The 18,729-nt window shown below is 38.1% G+C and overlaps 1 protein-coding gene across 13 annotated transcripts in view; it reads right to left on the bottom strand.

The window, feature by feature from the left end:
- PARD3 (par-3 family cell polarity regulator) overlaps positions 1-18,729 on the bottom strand; it is a 447,638-nt gene that overhangs the window by 254,246 nt on the left and 174,663 nt on the right. For all 13 annotated transcript variants that reach the window (XM_071559915.1, XM_071559924.1, XM_071559920.1 and 10 more), the window contains one exon: positions 14,494-14,672. In XM_071559915.1, coding sequence (XP_071416016.1) covers positions 14,494-14,672 — 179 coding nt within the window. The remainder of the gene's footprint in view (positions 1-14,493; positions 14,673-18,729) is intronic.

Raw genomic sequence — 18,729 nt, 5'->3', positions numbered from 1 at the left:
CTTGAAAATGTATGACAGGCTTTGCTAGGAAATTCAGGCCTCAGTATATCTGTGAAACACCACTTTTCAAAAGCTTCCTGTGCAAGAGCAGTCTTTTCCCTGACATATCAAACATAAGCTTTCTTAACTGATGACAATCTCTTTTCTTGAAAGACTTTATAGTGTAAAATACGCCTTCCATTTCAAGACATTTAAGTTTAAATTCAACCAGCACACAATAATCTTGTAAAAATAAGTTTGCACAAGAAACCAGCCTAAAAAATCACCACCAGAAATTTGTTTACCCTTCCACAAATTAATAAAAACTTTGTGTCTTTCAGCAACTAAAAACAATCCAGTTTTCCAGTGTTGGCTAACCACATAGCAAACTAGAAACTTGTTCAGCATCTTGCTTAGAAAGGGACAGTGGACGTCAGCATTGTACGACTGTCCCTCAGCAAAGCACAAAAGGCAGGGTACAGGCTGTACAAATTGATTTTTTTTTTCCTGTTGCTTCTCTTTATCTGATTCTTCTCTTCAGGCGACAGTGGTGACACAGTTCCTATAAGCCAAAACAACAATTTCTCTTGTTCAAAGTGGTGGGCAAGTATAACAACAAAATCAAAATCTGACAAAGAAATAACAAAAAATCATTCTATGCACAAAACCACCCACACAGTTGGTGCACGTGTTATTGTCATCTAACAATAACTATCTGACAGACCATCACCTGCTCGAAACAAACAGAAATTTCTTCCTATGTAACATGATGTTTTCTGTATTTCTGTATTTTATAGATAATTCTATATTTTATTGATTCATGTTCACAACGTTCTGTAGCAACTTTTTAAAAAGACATTTTTATTTATAAAGCACAAAGATCTCTCCCCACACAGCATCTATTACCCATGCACAGGAGTGTTTTGCAAGAGCAAGAGAAAAGGAGAAAAAGTTCATCTAGGGATGTGTTGTTCTTCAGTCATTCAATCACCAGGTCTCAGAATTACAATGGACAGTCTTAATGCACAAAGTTTATACTGGAACTTTGTATTGTAAAAAGTCTCATGTCACAGTACACAATGTAAGTGAAATTATCTATGCTAAGAGAGCCTCCGGTGGATCTACACTAACATTGTGAATTCTGCAAAGAGTTTACTCCTGATATTATCTGTGCTGACCAGAGGAATATATTTATCCCACCTACCAAAATATTTCTTTTTGTAGTCCACAACTTTGCATTGTAAAAAGTCTCATGTCACAGTACACAATGTAAGTGAGATTATCTATGCTAAGAGAGCCTCTGGTGGATCTACACTAACATCATGAATTCTGCAAAGAGTTCACTCCTGATATTATCTGTGCTGACCAGAGGAGTATATTTATCCCACCTGCCAAAATATTTCTTCTTGTAGTCCACTTCTGTAGAAGGTGGTCTTTCTTCTGCTAAGACCTATACCAGATCATTTTATACAGTAGACACACAAGTCACTAAACAATTTTTCTGACAGCAGAAATAAATGCTGGAATGGTAGAGGCATTTGGTTTCTGTAACTTCTTGTGTTTCTCAGAACTGTTAAGAGGCTCAAAATAATGCTATTATCAGATTGGAATAAAATACCAGTACTACAATCCCACAGAGAGTCATGTTGGTGTTTGCCAAGCAGTTAAATATTAGAAGATCAACCAGTCACAGACAAGTCCTCCACTCCTTTCTTTGACATTGTTTTTTGGCAAACAGCTACCCCTGTCCCCCACAGATGACAGCACTGGGACAAGCATTAAGCTAGACCAGGAGCAGAGAGATCAGCACTTTCAACACTGCCACATGCTTTCCTTCTCACAGCCAGCCATGCAACAAAGCATCACAATGCCCCTGGATACCTGTAACCCCATCTATGCAGGGGTTTCCATTACTGCTACTGCCAGATCTAATTCAAAGATAGAGGTGGAGATGAAAAATATCACTGCAGCTTAGACACTGGGATTTACTGAACCAGCTGCAGTGCTGTCTGCTGTTAATATATATATATTGGGTTTGGGGTATTTTGTAAAATACGCCAATGTCAACCCAGAAAGCTTTGCTTGTCTTCAGCATGATCCAGCATTAGCACAAATGCTTCCAACATCCGAATGGAAAAGGTGTGTGTACTTTTAGCTACAATACCATAAGAAAAAGATTTCATGGTACAGAAGCCATCAGGGTCACACAGGGAATTCTCATTTCTTCTGGAGCTGCAGCTGTAAGCTCTCCTGGGAGCCAGGCTGACACGCATCATCAGTTACAATTAAATGCTCTAATTTTTTTTATAAAAAGTTTCTTTCCCAAACATCTTTGGGGACCATGGGCCATGTCAGCTTTATCACGTTTGAAATGGAAATTGATCAATAAAATACTAAAACTGCCAAGTCATAATATCACCACTACACTTAACAGCAGCGTTTTGCAGTCATTTTAATGAGGACACATAATCTAACACTTTGATATTTAGTTCAGCATGGTGTCCCTGCAGGGCTTTGCTGGAGGGTTGGGTGAAAGGGGACAGGAAAAATGAAGCAATTTTGCTATGCTTTTAATTTCAGGTGATTTGCAATATATAATAAGATCCTCGTCAAAGACTCTGCAGCTTGTAGATGAAATGATGCATTAGCATGATCTGTGTACTTCAATTACTACCTGCCAGCATAAGCTCACTTGTGATTTTAACTCACAGTTCTACCTCTACAGAGTCCCAGTACCACAAACCCAACTAGAATGTTCTCCATACAGTACAGTGACAGTTCCATGTCTGCTATCTCATTTGCCATTAGCTCACTTTCCAAATAGTAAAGAAGTTGGGTTTTCCATTTGTTTTGACCTCCTGAATGGCTATGGTAAAGTGTGGCAAATTTTCATGTGCCTTTTTTTAAAAAAAACGCAACAAAAAACCACACACACACACAAACAACAAAAACCCCATAGCATTACAACAGGAGTAAAATAGATTGAAGACCTCCTCAAAGTAATCCTGTGAAAGAAGATTCAAAAGTTTAAACCAAAGATTCGCTTTCATTATTTCTACAGCAAATAGCCATGTCTCCTTTAGGATCTTCACTAAGAGAGACCGTTTTGGACACTGACCCTTTTTTTGCTATCTAGTCTCTTTTCCTGTACACTGTACACTTTGGGAAAGGCTCCTCATTTGCTTGGCTTTATTTCCTTGTCATGGCGTCAGACTGAGTAGGACTTGTTGATAAGTGAAACTTTGTTTAGTCTTTTGAGGTTATAATTTCACTTGACAGACTTTGAGCAAACTCGTAAGTACAAGTGCAATTATGGAATATATAAGGGCTGCTCTTCTTTCTTTTTATGCTCCACTATGTCTACTTGTTATAGTTTCAAAATCTTCCATGGAAATTTGTTTATGTCCCTTACCAACACAGTGGTTTGGGAGTTGGAGGCCTGGACGAGATGGCTTGTTGAAGCCCAGCCCCCAGGTACCTGCTCCCAGAGCCAGCTTACTGCCTAAAGCACAAACAAAGAGATGGCTGATAGCTTTGCATTACAATGTGATAGCTGGGCAGAGGGCTGGGGGAAGGTGAGAGGAGAGTTTTTTTCTGGTCCTTGCACACTTCTTTGTCTGCATGGGTGCCACCTGCCACTTGCTGGGCTGGTGGAAGCACTGGGAGGGGGTTCCCAGATTTCCCCAAACTCCACGCTCCCTGTGCCGTTCTTCTGAGGGAAGGATCACCTCTGCCTGGATTCGCTACAAGCTCCTCGAGGGCCGGATGCCACCTACAGAGAAGTTACTAACTCCCTGTAAAGCTTTCAGACAGGCCTTTGGAGCCAGCGTCTCCCTCCACCTCCTTGTCTTTGCCCTCACAGAGCCCCTGAGTGAGTCACAGCAACTGCTACCTCCCCAGGCACAGCATCACCTCCTGCTGCCTGTAAACACAACTGCACCAAAGGGGCAGAGATAGGACTGGATTATTTGAAAGTTTGGTTACAGTGTTGCTGTTTGTTCTGTTTTGTTTCGTGGGGTGTTTTTGGTTTTAGTTTGTCTTTGGTTATACATATATATATATATTTGTACTAAAGAACTGTTATACTTTTTCTCTACATTTTCTGATTAAAGTCTCTTAATGTCAAAGTTTGTATTGGGGTTTGGGGAGAGGCCTCCTTCCTAGTCCAGAAGGGTTCCCCACTTTCCTTGACAGAAATCTTCGTTTCTTTTAAACTGAGACACCTTAGAACCTGAACAGTTTGGTGTCACTCTCAGATAGGATGCTAAAAGCTGTAATTACCAAAACAGTCACACAGTTTATGTAAATAACTCTCTGATGCACACATCTGTTTACAAATGCAGTAATACATACATATATCCATGTTCCATGTTGTCTGAAGGTCTAGCAAACAGGTTTTTGTTTGTTTGAGGTTTTGTGGTTGTTTTTTAATTGGATTTTATATAAATAAATATGGGATAAGACCAATTGGATCCCCATTTCAAAAAAAAAATAATCAAAACCAAAAAACCCCAAAGACGGCTGCACAAATAAAGTATTTTACAGACCAAATACATTACATATGGGAAATTAATTAACTCAACAGATGTGTTGCATGAACAGAAATTCCATTAAAAAAAAAAAACAAAAACACAAAAAAAACCCACAAACACACAAACCCCCAACTACTTGCATAGATGCCAGATTTGGAACTATTCTCTCTATTCATCAGCATCTTTTAACAATTTCTATCAAACGTCAACAGTTTAAACTAAATGCACCAGTCACTCCTTATAACTGTCTATATATCGTAAGAGACTGCCACAGTTGCTTGGGTGGGCTTCCTTTCCCTTCCAGTATATTCAGTTTATTTCATCATTCTACAGTTTAATTTCCAAGCTTGCTTGTTTTGATACAGACTGAAGAACATGGCCTGAGGAGCTACAATAATCCACATACAGAACATCCACCTAAGCATATCAAGGAAGGAACTAGTTACAGTCACCCAGTGTCAGGAACCTTTGATCTTAGGCCATTCTCCAGAGAGCAAAGTGAAAGAGGACTCCCACATTAAAGAATTATAAGAGCTCATGTCTCCTTTCAGCCCTTGCCCAGAACACGGGTCATTTCCCATAACTAGTAAAAACAGATTTACAGAATATACAAATATAATAGCCTCATAAAGAACTTGCATGCTCTATTTACGATGAAAAGAGATGAGAATGACCACTCTATAGTCATTCTGATATTTTCAGAGAGACTTGTCTTCAGAAATGACCTCTGTATAGCTCCATAAAAGGAAGTAATATATATTGCATCGACAATAGCTCATTAGATGACAACAAGGAAATAAAGCAATTGAAAGCCAGTGTTCTGTTTAAATTCCATCACCTTATGCTCAAAAATTTCCAGAGTTGTCCAATTCCAATTTATATATTCCATGTTATCCTTTGACTGACAAGCAAAGTCTGACCTTAAAAACAAAGCAATAACTAGGGGCCATGATGAACAGACAGTTTTCTGTGCATGTGGTGTTATATGTAAATATTTAGTGTTAAAGAATATGGGTGAAATTAAGAGTAACCTAGAAAACATGAGACTGCCTATCCAAAACATTATGTTGATCTCTCTTGTTTACAACACAAAAATCAGAAATGTCATGATCTTTGCACATACACATGCAAAGTCAGACATTTCCAAGCAGGTTACATTGCAATTTCTCAGGTGGAAGAAAAGAAGCGGCTTCTTCTTTTCACTCTTTACTTACTAATCTCATAATAAAACCCCAGAAGAGATAATGCAAAATAACCCAAGTAACATACAGCAGTTTATATTCAGTAATTATAATTCAGAAGCTGGATTTTATATCTGTGAGCTTCACTAAAGACACAGCTTTCTATGTTTCATTTTAAAGTAAAATACATGAATCAGTTAACTTAAGATGTCGTGAAGGTACAGTTCTGATTCCTCTACATATTATACTGAGAAACGATTTTCCCCTCCTCCTATTTATCATTCAAGTGAAATAATGTTTTATGCTGGACCACTTTAAAGGCATCTAAAGAATTTGTAGTTATAGCCACCTATACATGAATCTATATGGATATCTGTTTAAATGCAATAATGTAATTATGCAGAGTCCTGTCATTTTCAGGAGAGCTTTGCTTTTGTATACAAATGAATACATTTTATCTCAACTTGGATTTAGACAAAATATAATTTTTAAAGTTGTTTGTTCATTTTAGGTGTCAACATCCTATCATCTGACCCCTTGGGAGGATCAAGAAATCAAAGTGCAAGAAGGGAAAAAAAATAGTTGTTAATGAATTAATTTAAAAGTATGCTCTGAAGATAGGATTTAATAAATAGAATGTCAATACTAAATATAATTGAGGAGCTCAGACAAACAGGAAACAAGGGGGTACAGGAAACATCACAAGGACCTTATATTTGGATCCTGAAATGAAGAATATCTTATATACCACCTGCAGTATCCTTTAAGTGTCAGGTGGCCACACCTCTAAAATGCTGCAACTGGGTGTCTGTATGTTTAGAAACTTGGATCTGTGATCCTGAAATGAAGAAAGAAGACTGGAATATGAGGTAACCATTCTGGCCTCTCTGAGTCACCAAACAGTTTTTCCTCCCCTTTCTTCAGTAAAGCATGGAGAAGTGCAGGTATTTAAGGTCAGAAGCATGAAGGCAATGCCCCATACCCACAGCAAGCAGCCACACATCCAGCCCATCCTTCTCCTCACTGTCTGCCCTCACCCACACCACCACCACCACCTTCCTCCAGGCAGAACGATATGGACAGGGGTCTCCACAAAGCTCCCTGCAAAACATCCATCACTTCATGCAACTTGTCAATTCACTTCAGATCTTGGTCAAAATCTCTCCTGCAGCCTGTGGGTAAAGGCCCAAAGAGGTACCAGACAGGCAGCTTGTAGCAGCAGCATTTCTCTTTTATCTGAGTTTGCAGCAGCACCAACACCTTTGGCCCTTGCAGTCCAATGGGCCTTTCTCACACTGAACTGCTTCCCATCTTTCTTAAGATTTCCACATTTATCCACATTCCTTTTACTTCATGTGCTCAGCAGATGATGGTCTTAAGTTGGGCGTCTGTATACAGGAGCTGAAGAGTTCATTAATAATGAGATAATGAAACCGGGTGGTAGTAAACAATAACCATCCCCTTTCTGTCAAGGCTGTGAAAATAAACCAGGCTAAGTGAACTGCTATGTAAAAATGCAACAAATATAGCCAAAAAAGCTGAAATATTTACTGTTTAAAAGACGAAGGTTCATATCAGAGCACTGTTGGGAAGTACAGCCTCCAACCTGAAGTACATTAAAGTCCTTTTTCTTACTATCTACACATTTAGCCAAAATCCAAACATGCTTTGCACCAATATACAACGTTCATACTCAGAAAACAAGACAGACAAATACATGAGTCTGCAAAAAACTCTTGAACCACAAGTATATCTTGTTGCATGGTTGAAGGTTACAACAGAGGAAAACAGGTCAACTACTGCCAAGGAAAATATATGTTCTTCTAAACTTTAAAACAAATAAATTAAAAAAATCACTAAACCTGAACACCCAACTTTTTAAAAAAAAACCACATTCAATCTTTTATCAACCTACTCTCTCAGGTTCAGAGTTTTTCACTTTCAAACCCAGGGAGAGCTGAAAGAACAGTAAAATTTAAAAACAATAGAAATGAACGTTTAAACGTGGAAATTTACAAAGTACACATTCACTTAGATGAATGGCAGAGGAAAAGTCTTCAATTATTCTATAACATGTACTTGAGAGCTTTTTGTTTTCAGTATAGCTTTCATTGTCTCTCAGAGAGGTGCTGTACACTGCATTTACTGAAGTGAAAAGAAAAACAACCCGTGCACATTCCACCACTCCTTCATTACAAGTAAGAGGCTCAACCAGACCCTCCTTAACATTCCCAGCTCATGATGCAGTACTGTGTCCCCTCACACATGGACAAGACATTGCTCACCCAGACATTGCTCACCCATCACACACAGAGAGACATGGGCACTGGGATAAAAAATACACATTCTTCCTGTGTGATGAAGAACAAAGACAGAATGATCAACAGACTTGCTCAGCCTTAGAGCAGAAGTGGAAAAAAACACACCAGTTCTCAGATCTTACACTAATAGTCTGTCTCTTTTGGGGGACACAGAGGAAATTTAACAGATGAACATCCACAAATGGATGACTTGGAGCAAAAAGAGGTAAAACAACAAAGGAGATGGAGAAAATCACACCTTCACTGTGGATTTGTTGGTTTTGTCATTGGTTTTCCCTGCTTGACACATCTGGTCATGACTGACTTTCGGGTGGACACAGCTAAGTCCTGTCCATGTACACAGTTCCCAGCAAACAGAACAGCACACACCAAGGGATGCACATTGGGCTGGTACCTCTGTGCACAATCTAAGGGTTTTTCACTTTGTGTTTCTCATTCCCAACCTGCCGGCAATGGTAAGAAATACTGCATTTGCTTTCACATTTTGAAAGGCAGGAATTTTAATTTCTTTCATAGAGGTTTTACTTTTTATTGCATTAAAACATCACTAGCCACTCTGCTGAAGAAAATCTGATTCTTCATGGTATTCAGTGAAAGCACCAGAGGCAGTGAACACATAAAGAAAGTTATTCTATCAAAACACACAAAAAACTTTTTTACTGTAGGAGTGATTGAACGTTGGAAGAGGTTGCCCAAAGAGGTGGTGCAGGCTCCATCCTTGGAGATGTATATACTGAAAACCTGACTGGACACCGACCTCAGTAACCTGATCTGGCTGCCCCTGCTTTGACCAGAAAGGCTGGACTAGACAATCTCCAGAGGTACCTTCCAACCTCAGCTGTTCTGTGATTCTGTGAAAGGCATGAATTTTACACACTACCCAGGACAAAAATAACACATACTATGTTTATTTTATATTGTACTCTCTTTGGGTAAGATTCCTCTGAACTATTTTATCATCACATGACAAGCTGCCAGCAATGAGTTACTATCACAAAGAAAGAAAATGGATGCATATAACTCCCATTTTCTTGAATTTCCATTAATCTCTCTCCTATAACAACATTTTCCACATTAAAACACTATTTCATCATCTGTTGATAACCCGTTCTTCATTCTCCTTCCTCTCACTCTGTGAAACCACATCTGGATGACATCCTCACTAAAAGAGAAAATGCCTGTTCAAATAAACCTGGATGAAGAAATATTCATGGCTATTGAATCCTTCAGAACTTGTGTTTCAAACATCGCATTTTTATTTTAAAAGCAAAAAGCTGTATTCATCATGTAGGGGGATAAAAACTATTGTGACAGAGATGCCAGGCTCTTTGCAGATATCCTGTACTTCTCCTTAGAGAATCCTGTTAACTTACAGCACTTTACCAACACTGATCACCTGGTAAACAGTACCTCCCTTCTGCAGCAGTAGGAAGAGTACCAGGAGTACCAGAAACTAAAGTTCCCAAGAAGCATCAGCAACACTTTGGTCCCTTGTTCCTAGAATGACGTCCAGTCTTTTGAGCCAGTCTTCCCTAGTCAATTTAATAGATTTACACTCTGCAGTTCAGACACCCTGACTATAAAATGACACTAACATGCACAGTTCAAATACAGGGCTCTTCAATTCTCTGAATTATACTTAAAATCTATTAAAATACCATGTCTTTGGTGACAGTGACAAAACAAAATTCACTAAGCTGTGTTTAAAAAGACTCAAAGCTAAATGAAACTAATTTTCCCTTTAAATCTGATTTTGACACTGACATACCATTATTGTTGAATCTTTTAAAAAATGCATTAACGATTTTCCATATCTAGACATATTTCATTAGGGAAACGGTTTTTTCATTCTGTTTACAAAGAGGTTCAGGAAGCATTGCATCTTTCAAATAAATATAAGACCCTGTAACTCAGCGATCTAAAAATTCATACTCCTCAGTCTCAAACCATGGGAACAGCAAAAATACCTGGGAGAGGAGATGTGAAAAACACAGTGCTTCACAGGTAAGTTATGTGACACTAGATGAGATTTCAATCACTCACATCAAGTTTGAAATTCTTTCTCTGCAATTTACAGAGCCCAGAAAGATTAGGTTTTCAAATAGGAAGAAAACATATCCTAAAAACAATTATTATTTCTACAAGGCATGCTGATTTTCCACCTAGAAATACACACATGGATAAATCCTTTTAACAACAAATAAGCAAACAATTCGGCTGATGACTAAATGGCAAGGACAAAAAGCAGAGGAAAAAAGCAATTACAAAATCCTGTGCCAAGTACACTCAGTTATGTGTTTGCTGTTGCCACTCCACCCCACAGAGCATGCTCTGTGCCATTTGTTCTGCACCAGGTGGGTGAACTCAAGAGCGAAAGGCACAGAGGACCATGTACAAACATTTTTCTCTCTTTTGAGCTCTCCTTCTTAACATACTTTTTCACTTCTTTCTGATGTACTAATGTTGTTATCTCTGATGGAACAGTATACGAATCAAAATCAGAAAAGCCATAGTTTCCTAAGCCAGTTAGCCATAGTGTATCCCTGCATTATGCAAGGCAGGTTAACTAGATAAGCCTTGTGTCTTTCAGAGAAGCAGAAGCAAGGAAGGTAACTAATTGGTAAAGTTAAGCCATTCATCACCACAAATGGAGATGCAAATTTAAGAAACTACACTGAAAATATATAGGATAATTAATTCACAGTCATTATAAGATGAAACGTATCTGGTTGTTGCATTTACGTTCTTCCAATACTGTAACACAAACATCTAAGGGAAAAGAAACATGATTTTCATTCATGCAGCTCATACCCATTGAGGGCAACTAGTTAAGCCAATAGGCTTTGGGACTAAATTATTAAGAATGTGATTCAAATTAACACTTATTGAAAAAACAACAGTATCAAAAAAGATTTTACAGCTATGGAAGAAAGCAGACATGATATGCTTCAGCTGTGTACAATCTGTTCTCCTGTACAGTTCCACACAATTCAAACAAATTACAGCTTGCAAATCAGGTATTACTCCAGGCCTCTGGGAAAAGATTCCTTCTTGTTTCATTAGAATGGCTCAAGTAAGCAAGAGACAGGATTAAGTCAAGCCATGGGTCACCAGGTTATACAGATATGTCTCTCAGACACACACAGACACACAAAAAAATTTTGAAAGTGATTTTAATATTCAGTTTAAAAAAAAATCCCAAGAAGGGAATTTACCTACTAATGAAGACCATCATGAGTCAATTTTGTAAATACTTTTACAGTTCGGGAGATCTAATCATTTAGTTGAAACCACTCATGGAAAGGATGAGGTCAGGAAATACTTAACTGAGCACAGTTACCAACACTACAGTAACTTGTAAATAATCAATAATTCTGCAAATAAGTAAGTACTTTGGGACAGGAAAAGCCTGTTTTCCAGGTGAACAAACAGAAACTAGAAATTAATCAAGATTCCAGTTCTATGGAAACACAGGGTGTGTTATGATATTCTGATAATAAATGTTTCTTTACCATGAGATTATATAAAAATAGATGAGTGCATGTCCATCTTAGGGCAATGATTTCATGTCAAAATATCCTACTTATTGTAGCAGAAATGCACCTCAAGTTCAACACATCCAGATCTTCACAGGACCAACTCAGTCTCCTTCAAAGTAAACTGTGTCTCTCTCTGGTCATTCTCTTCTTTCCCTAGGGACAAAGCAGATCCTACTGTCTCCCTTCACCTATCCTAGCAGTTACAGGCAGCACTACAATTTTGTCAGTAGGATCCTTCAAACAGCCTGTATTTTTCCTCTTCCCCTTTTCCCTTTCTGTTTCCCCAGAACTACTGGCATAAGTCCTGGCTCCTCACAGATTTTGGTGCATGGCAGCACTCCCACCCCTTTCATTTCATCTCAGCTTGGGTATCTGCCCATTTTCCTGCCATTCCAAATTCTTCATATCCAAAATGAAACAAACACCAATAAGAAGTCTTCTCTCACTTGTCCCCAAGAAATAAATCCCTTCTGCTAGATACATGCAGTTTCCCCTGTGCTAATTCCTCCAAAAATTGGACAGAGTTTCTACCTGTCAATTACTTCTCTTTAGAGGTGACGGGCTGAAAGTAATGTCACTTCTTAAGAGTCAGTAGGTGGATGAAGCTTTTGGCAACTCTCCCAGAAACCCTTTTCTTGTTTCTGCAAGATACTGCTGGGGCAAAGTTGCTAATCTACAACTGTGCTGCAAATCTCAGCCCAAGAACATATGTTCTTGTGCTGTCAAGAGAGAGAACTGCAGTGAAAACATTACAGAGTGCCAACCACCCACAAAAGATATATGGGTGCTCAAGCCCAATGCACTGAGCAGAAAATTAAGATTGTTCTCATTGCTTTTCTCAAAATGTCTGTCATCTATAATCAATGAAACAGCCTGGAACAAAGCACAGCCATCTCTTTGTTATCCAAGTAGCTGAAGAAAACAACCCAAGAAAAGTAGTGAGGGCTCTCTGGAGTTCAAATAACACAAATTATTTGTAAAAATTCAGTGCTAGTACTCTGGTAAGAAATTGGTGACAGGAACTTCAAAAATACACCTTTTAGAATAATAACACAAATGAAATCGTTGCTAATACTGGGAAAGGAACAGAGAATTCTTAATATCTATTCCTAAAACAAATAGGAGACACTGAACACAATAAAAAAACAGTCTAGCATGAATGAACTCAGGATTAATTCATAACACACACTGCATAAGCAATTATTATTCATTCCAGATGTTTCCTGCATCTTACCTATTGAAAATAGTGCAGTAATCTGCTCTATTCAAAGGATTCCCATAAAGATTGTGCATAAAAGTTAAAAGAAATTATCAGTATCTATTGTGCTAACTAATATAACTTTAGTTCTATCCAATCTTCTTAATTTAATGTTCTCTGGTGCCTTGCTTCCCATCACTACATGAGATCACATAACATTCCTTTCCAGTTTGGTCACTGTACTCCGGTAGACATGAAATATTTTCACAGAAATCAAGAGTAACTGCATGCTGAACAGCTAATGATGCAAGAAAACTAGTGTGGAAGATGAGCTGCTGTTCAGTTCTCTCCAATTTCTGCCAACTTGAGACATTCAAAGAAATCTGATTATGCTATGTATGGCCCTTCATATCTATGCTTGTAGAGTAATGAAATGTCATCTCCTTATGATTTCAGAAAAATTAACTGAAAATGTTAATGCTTAAAATGGAATATTTTTTTCTCTGAATCAGAATAGTATAAAACACATTTTTACAAAACAACATACACTTTTGTGCCACACCAGTACAAGAGACAGAAAATATACCATTACCTGCCTGAAATCCTGATCAAGCAGAAACCTGACAATGCCATGTTAAACTGACACATCTGCATGAATGGGGACCTCAGTGCCTATGAGCACTGTGTTTTATACATGTTTTTGAAATGACCAATAGCCCACCAAAAATAGTTCAGTTCATTAGCAACATATAAAGACTCCTCTATTTGGGTATGAAAGTCCTGACTGCTTAGTCTCTGTTTATACTACACAGAATTAATACTACAATACATTTTGCATTTATAGTACACACAATTAAAAAAAATGAAGGGGAAAAAAAAAGCTAAAATAAACAACATATTTTCCAAGATGACTTTGTGTTGTGTAGTCAGAATGGCAACCATAAGTGCAGTATTCCTTTAAAATTACTCATTTCTATTACAATATATATATATGTTTTTCCTTTCTGAGTTTGTCTCCAAGTTACCATCATGGTTATGGGCAATGTTGGGATCTATACAAAAGGGCATATTTCTTCCACCTTTTTTTTTTTAACAATGCACTCAGAAGAGAGCTCCCTGCTGACTTCTCTAGCAAATAATGCAATTCATGTAGAGATACTGAAATCATACTGAAAAATGGAAAGAAAAAATACTCCCTCTACATTTCACTGGTTTAGTTTTAAGAATGTTATCAAGGAGAGAAATCATTTGCAATTTGTGTTTTGTATTACTTGACTAGAGCCTCAGAAAGTAAAAACTAGCAATGCTATGTTAGAAGGACAAACCAGACCAGCTGTGGGCATGCAGATTATTCACCAACATTAGGACTTCTACAGAGATCAGTAAAAGTCATTACAGACAAGGCCTATTAAAAAAAAAAAACCACACAGAAATCCTTTAAAACACACCAACCCAAATGCATGACAGCACTTAGGCCCTGCTTTGCAGTGTAATGAGTAATGTGAGCTTCAACTACAGCTAATAGCAAAAATCAAGTTTTTAGAGTCCCTGCTGCACATATCACCAAGAGTCTCCAAAGAGCAGGACACATGTGACTCAAATATTTCTCTGCTGATGATGGGGTATGGTGGACAAGGTCAGAAAACACAAGTTTAAACAAGAAGCAGGTGAGAGAAGGTGGAAAAAATTCAAGATTCATGCACATTTGTCACTTATTTCACAAAGAACAAGAAAGAAATATACCTTTCTTTCATGGGCACTGGGCACGCCAGGGGTGTTCTGCTTGAGGAAGCCTGCTGTTGTGGACCACCTTGTAGGGTTTTTCCGTGAAGGCTCTTCTGAAGAAAAATTTGTGTCACTTACAGAGGTTGAGAGGCCAATCAGTGCAGGGTCACTACTACGTCGGACATGAAGAGGCATATCTGAAGAACAAAACAGACAGTAAATAAACACTGCCTAGATTTAAAATGTTTTTGACAAAGGAAAAATATTTTTTCAAGCTCTGGATGGGTGGTTTTGACCAAATGTGGTTTCACAGAGTAAGGAGTTATTGACCTCAGCATAGCTCCTCAAGGACAAGGTCTGTTTCCTCAAAACCTCAGCTTTGCTGCTTGGCCACACAAGGAGAAAATGAAGGGAAAACCAAACTCTGAACCCAGCACAGATTGGTGGCTTTCCGAGTACAAACTCCTGCTTGTTGGCTGTTGTGCAACATAAAAAATACAACAGAAACTTGAACAACTAAGAGGCAAAAGTGACACAGGTATTTTAAAGAGCAAGTAGCCAAATGCCTGGTGACCAAGTAAGGGATGGACTAGGACAGTGTGTCCCCCACCCCACTGCTAAGGCTGCAGCCTGGGCATTGTGAGCACAACATGCAGTCAAGAAGCTTCTGGCCAATGAAAGGAATCCTCCTTGCCTTTTAAAATATACTCTCCATTTCTTTCTCAAGACTTATGGAAGAGACTGCTTTCTATTCTGCATTCTTTCTTTGCCTCTTCCTGACAGCTGAAACAAGATCAGTGCTGATTTACCCTGATTCCCTTAGCCTTCCAGCTGGCATGAGTGACAGAAGAAAAATATTTTATTAGTAATAAAGGATGCAGCAGGCAGGTAGACTGATTCGAAAGAGATAAGGTTTTCTTAATATATGTAGAGGTCACATTCATTCTGGAAACTTTGATGGCACATTAAAGTTAGTTTTTGTTGAAATACAACTTAATTTTTTCCAATTTCATTTATTATCCTACAACAAATATCCACACATCTATCCTCTCCCTGCCCAAACAGAAGTTTCATTGCCTGAATTTGTGACCTCTTAGTACTCTCCCACTCAGCATAACAATGGAGGGGCTGTGATTTATCAGTTTTATTTCTCTTTATTGCTGCACTGGGAACCTTGAATGCAAAGCAGAAAAGAAAAAATGAAAGTGATGGCACGTAAGCAGCAGAGTCAGTGGGAAAGTCACACTGGGCAACAGCTGAGAATAAAAACCAGGACTATGTTTTAATTCTACAATGAAACAGTTCCCAAGGAAACTGAAGGTGCACGTCTCACAATACCAGCAGGAAAACACAATGATATGCACAAGTGTTACACACCAAACACCAAAACACTATATTTCATGTTTATTCTGGTAAACAATATCAAAGAATTCATCTCTTTTCCCCAACAACCACTGTATTATTTCTTTTTCCTTTCATTTGCTTCATTTATATAACAAGAGTTAATTTCCAGCTAATAAAGTGCTTTCTTTTATAAATACATCATCACCGTCTTCACGAATGAAGATTTGGGAAGGGCTCTCCCCATGTGGGTGGGCCCTTCCAGCCTGCGCAGTGGATTTTTTAGGTGAGGCACAGCATGCGCAGAACTGGCTCCACCATTTAAGTCCTAAGGTTCATCTGCCACGGCCGAGCGAGCTTGGAGAGTGACAGTGAAGTCCTCAGGACTAGAACCTACAGCCCCCAGTATTCCCAGGAGGTCTCCCATCCAAGCACTAACCGGGAATGAGCCTGCTTAGCTTCCAAGATTGAATAGGATAGGGCGTCAGGGTGGCATTTAACTGCCTATACACATATTTGTACACATACATACGTGTACACACACATATATATATACACACGTATATAATATGCATAAAACAGAACTAGAATTAATTACAAGAACATTTCATGGAAGATCACTAATTATGCAGAAAAGTATTGATGGTCTTAGTGAAGCCTATTTGGAATTCCATTTCTCAGTATATACTCATAAACTCTTATAGAGGGTTTGTCTTTTATTGCCTTGTCTTCAACTCCTTCCAGTTTCATGAAGCAGGTGGAGGCAAAGCATCTTCTCTCTCCCTCAACAGCAAACATACTAATAGTGCACTATCAAACTGCAAGAGCTCTCTGAACAAAGGTGGCTCAGCTGCAGCCCCAGCCAGTGCCCCATCGCACAGGATGAAATGACCTCTTCACAGAGGTGCCTGTGCTGCTGGCACAGCCCTGAACATACACTCCCATTTATTAGATCAGCCTGAGCCAGGAAGTGGCTCTGTAGTAGAGGCACTAAAGAAGAATACCAATCTATATTTGTTCCAAGCAGCAGCCCGTGCATATTATCCTGTTTGCCTTAGCTACCCTCCCCACAACAGAGAATTACAATTTTCAAACATGAGTTCACTTGTTCCTTATGCTTGTACATCTATATATAAGCATGGTGATAGCAAAATGTTCTTGTATTTTTACACTTCTCCAAATTCCTTGACAAAACAAAAGTTCATTTGGGTGAACTTCTGTAAGAAAGGAAGCCAAATTGCTAACAAAGAAAGAAATGCTGAAACTGGAATACAAGCCAGCGTTACTGGAGAGGAGCAAGCCCTCATCACAGCCATGGCTTTCCCTTTGTAGTGAAAACCTGGCAGTTTGCACAATGCTAAGTAGTAGAGTTTTCAAAATACAGGTAGTCTATTATGCAGCAGAATTCCCAGTTATTAATATGCTCCAGAGAAAACATTAACATGAAAAGCTTCTCTACGAAATCTACTCACAGATGAACCACCTTTAATACGACCAGTTTCATTTTAGTAAGATTCACTATTGAGATATTTTTTAGACATTTATTGAACACTTCTCCAAACCTTTAAAAAAATAAATATATTCTGTCAATATAAAGATACAGCATGATCTATTATATTCTCTTCTCCAGTGTCTTCTTATGAATATGGCTTCATACACAAGGAAAACTGATTTGTATTACCAAGCAAATTTCACAATAAAGTGAATTATAAAAAACAATAATTTGAGTGTGTTGGATCTGTGTATTTCCTAGTTAAACTAGAAATATAAACATGACAATGGGAGAGGGGGGGGCCGGGGGGGGGGACATTATTACTGTAATGGAAGAAGCACATGGGGCTATATCTAATGCATGCTGCTTGGCAATGGCCAATACTGCTCCAAGTTTAATCCAAGAATTAAATCCTGGTCAGACTATGTTAGCCATAACCTGTAAATACAATGTCCTAAATTCCTCTCTTCAATTCTGTTCTGAGAGACCATTCTAACTTGGTTTTGATACTCTCCATTATAACAATGACATAAAAGAATATATTGAAGAGATTATTTTTTTAACCAATATATTGTTGGTTACAATCCTCTGTTTTACTTGAATTTATAGATTTGAAGAGGATATACTTTGAAATATTAAAAGAAAAATCAAAGGAAAGGAACTTAATAATTAAACCACAAGATGAAGTACGCATGGGACCGATGCAATGTCACTGATTTCAGGATGATGGCTGATACCGTTTGAAGTCTGTGGTTTCTTTGAAGAGTGGATAAAACAGCAATGAACTCTAATCACAAGGCTTCAAATTCTCTGTGGCACTAATGCACTGTAAATATTGATTTGCTTCTGCAGCTAAGGTGCCTTTTAAATAAGCACTTGAAACAGTAAATCTAATAATGAATTACAGGAAGTTTTAAAAGTCTAAGAAATAAGGAAAAATTAAATTAAAAATCATGAATGTTACCACTAACTCACTTCTTGAGTCACATTCAAGGACTTGAAGTATTCAACCACAAGTCAAGTTCAGAAAGAATTATGTGTGACAGAGAATCCCATTAAGTTATGTATGTAACCAGAGTTCTGCTAGAAAATGGTTATTTGTAGGATATATCCAAGCTGTATAACAAAATGCTACATTCATAATCATGAAATTCTGACTGGAAGTCTCATTTTATTAAAAGCAACAGCAGTTTCACTATAAATTATAAAAACAGCCAATACACATTTTATAACCAACTTTAAATGTTAAGAACACAGAGTTGTACCTTCCCTTCCTGCCACCAATTCCATTTTTATTTTAAAAGGGTCATCACCTTCACTGATTTTCAAATATGCTCACGAGCAAAAGCATTTGAGGATCTGGCAAATTTCATCCATAAAGCTGAATATGTCATCCTGCATGCAGGCATTCAGCACAATAG

Source organism: Pithys albifrons, chromosome 7, assembly GCF_047495875.1.
Source record: "Pithys albifrons albifrons isolate INPA30051 chromosome 7, PitAlb_v1, whole genome shotgun sequence".
Classification (NCBI taxonomy): domain Eukaryota; kingdom Metazoa; phylum Chordata; class Aves; order Passeriformes; family Thamnophilidae; genus Pithys; species Pithys albifrons.
This window is presented reverse-complemented; position numbering and strand designations above follow the sequence as displayed.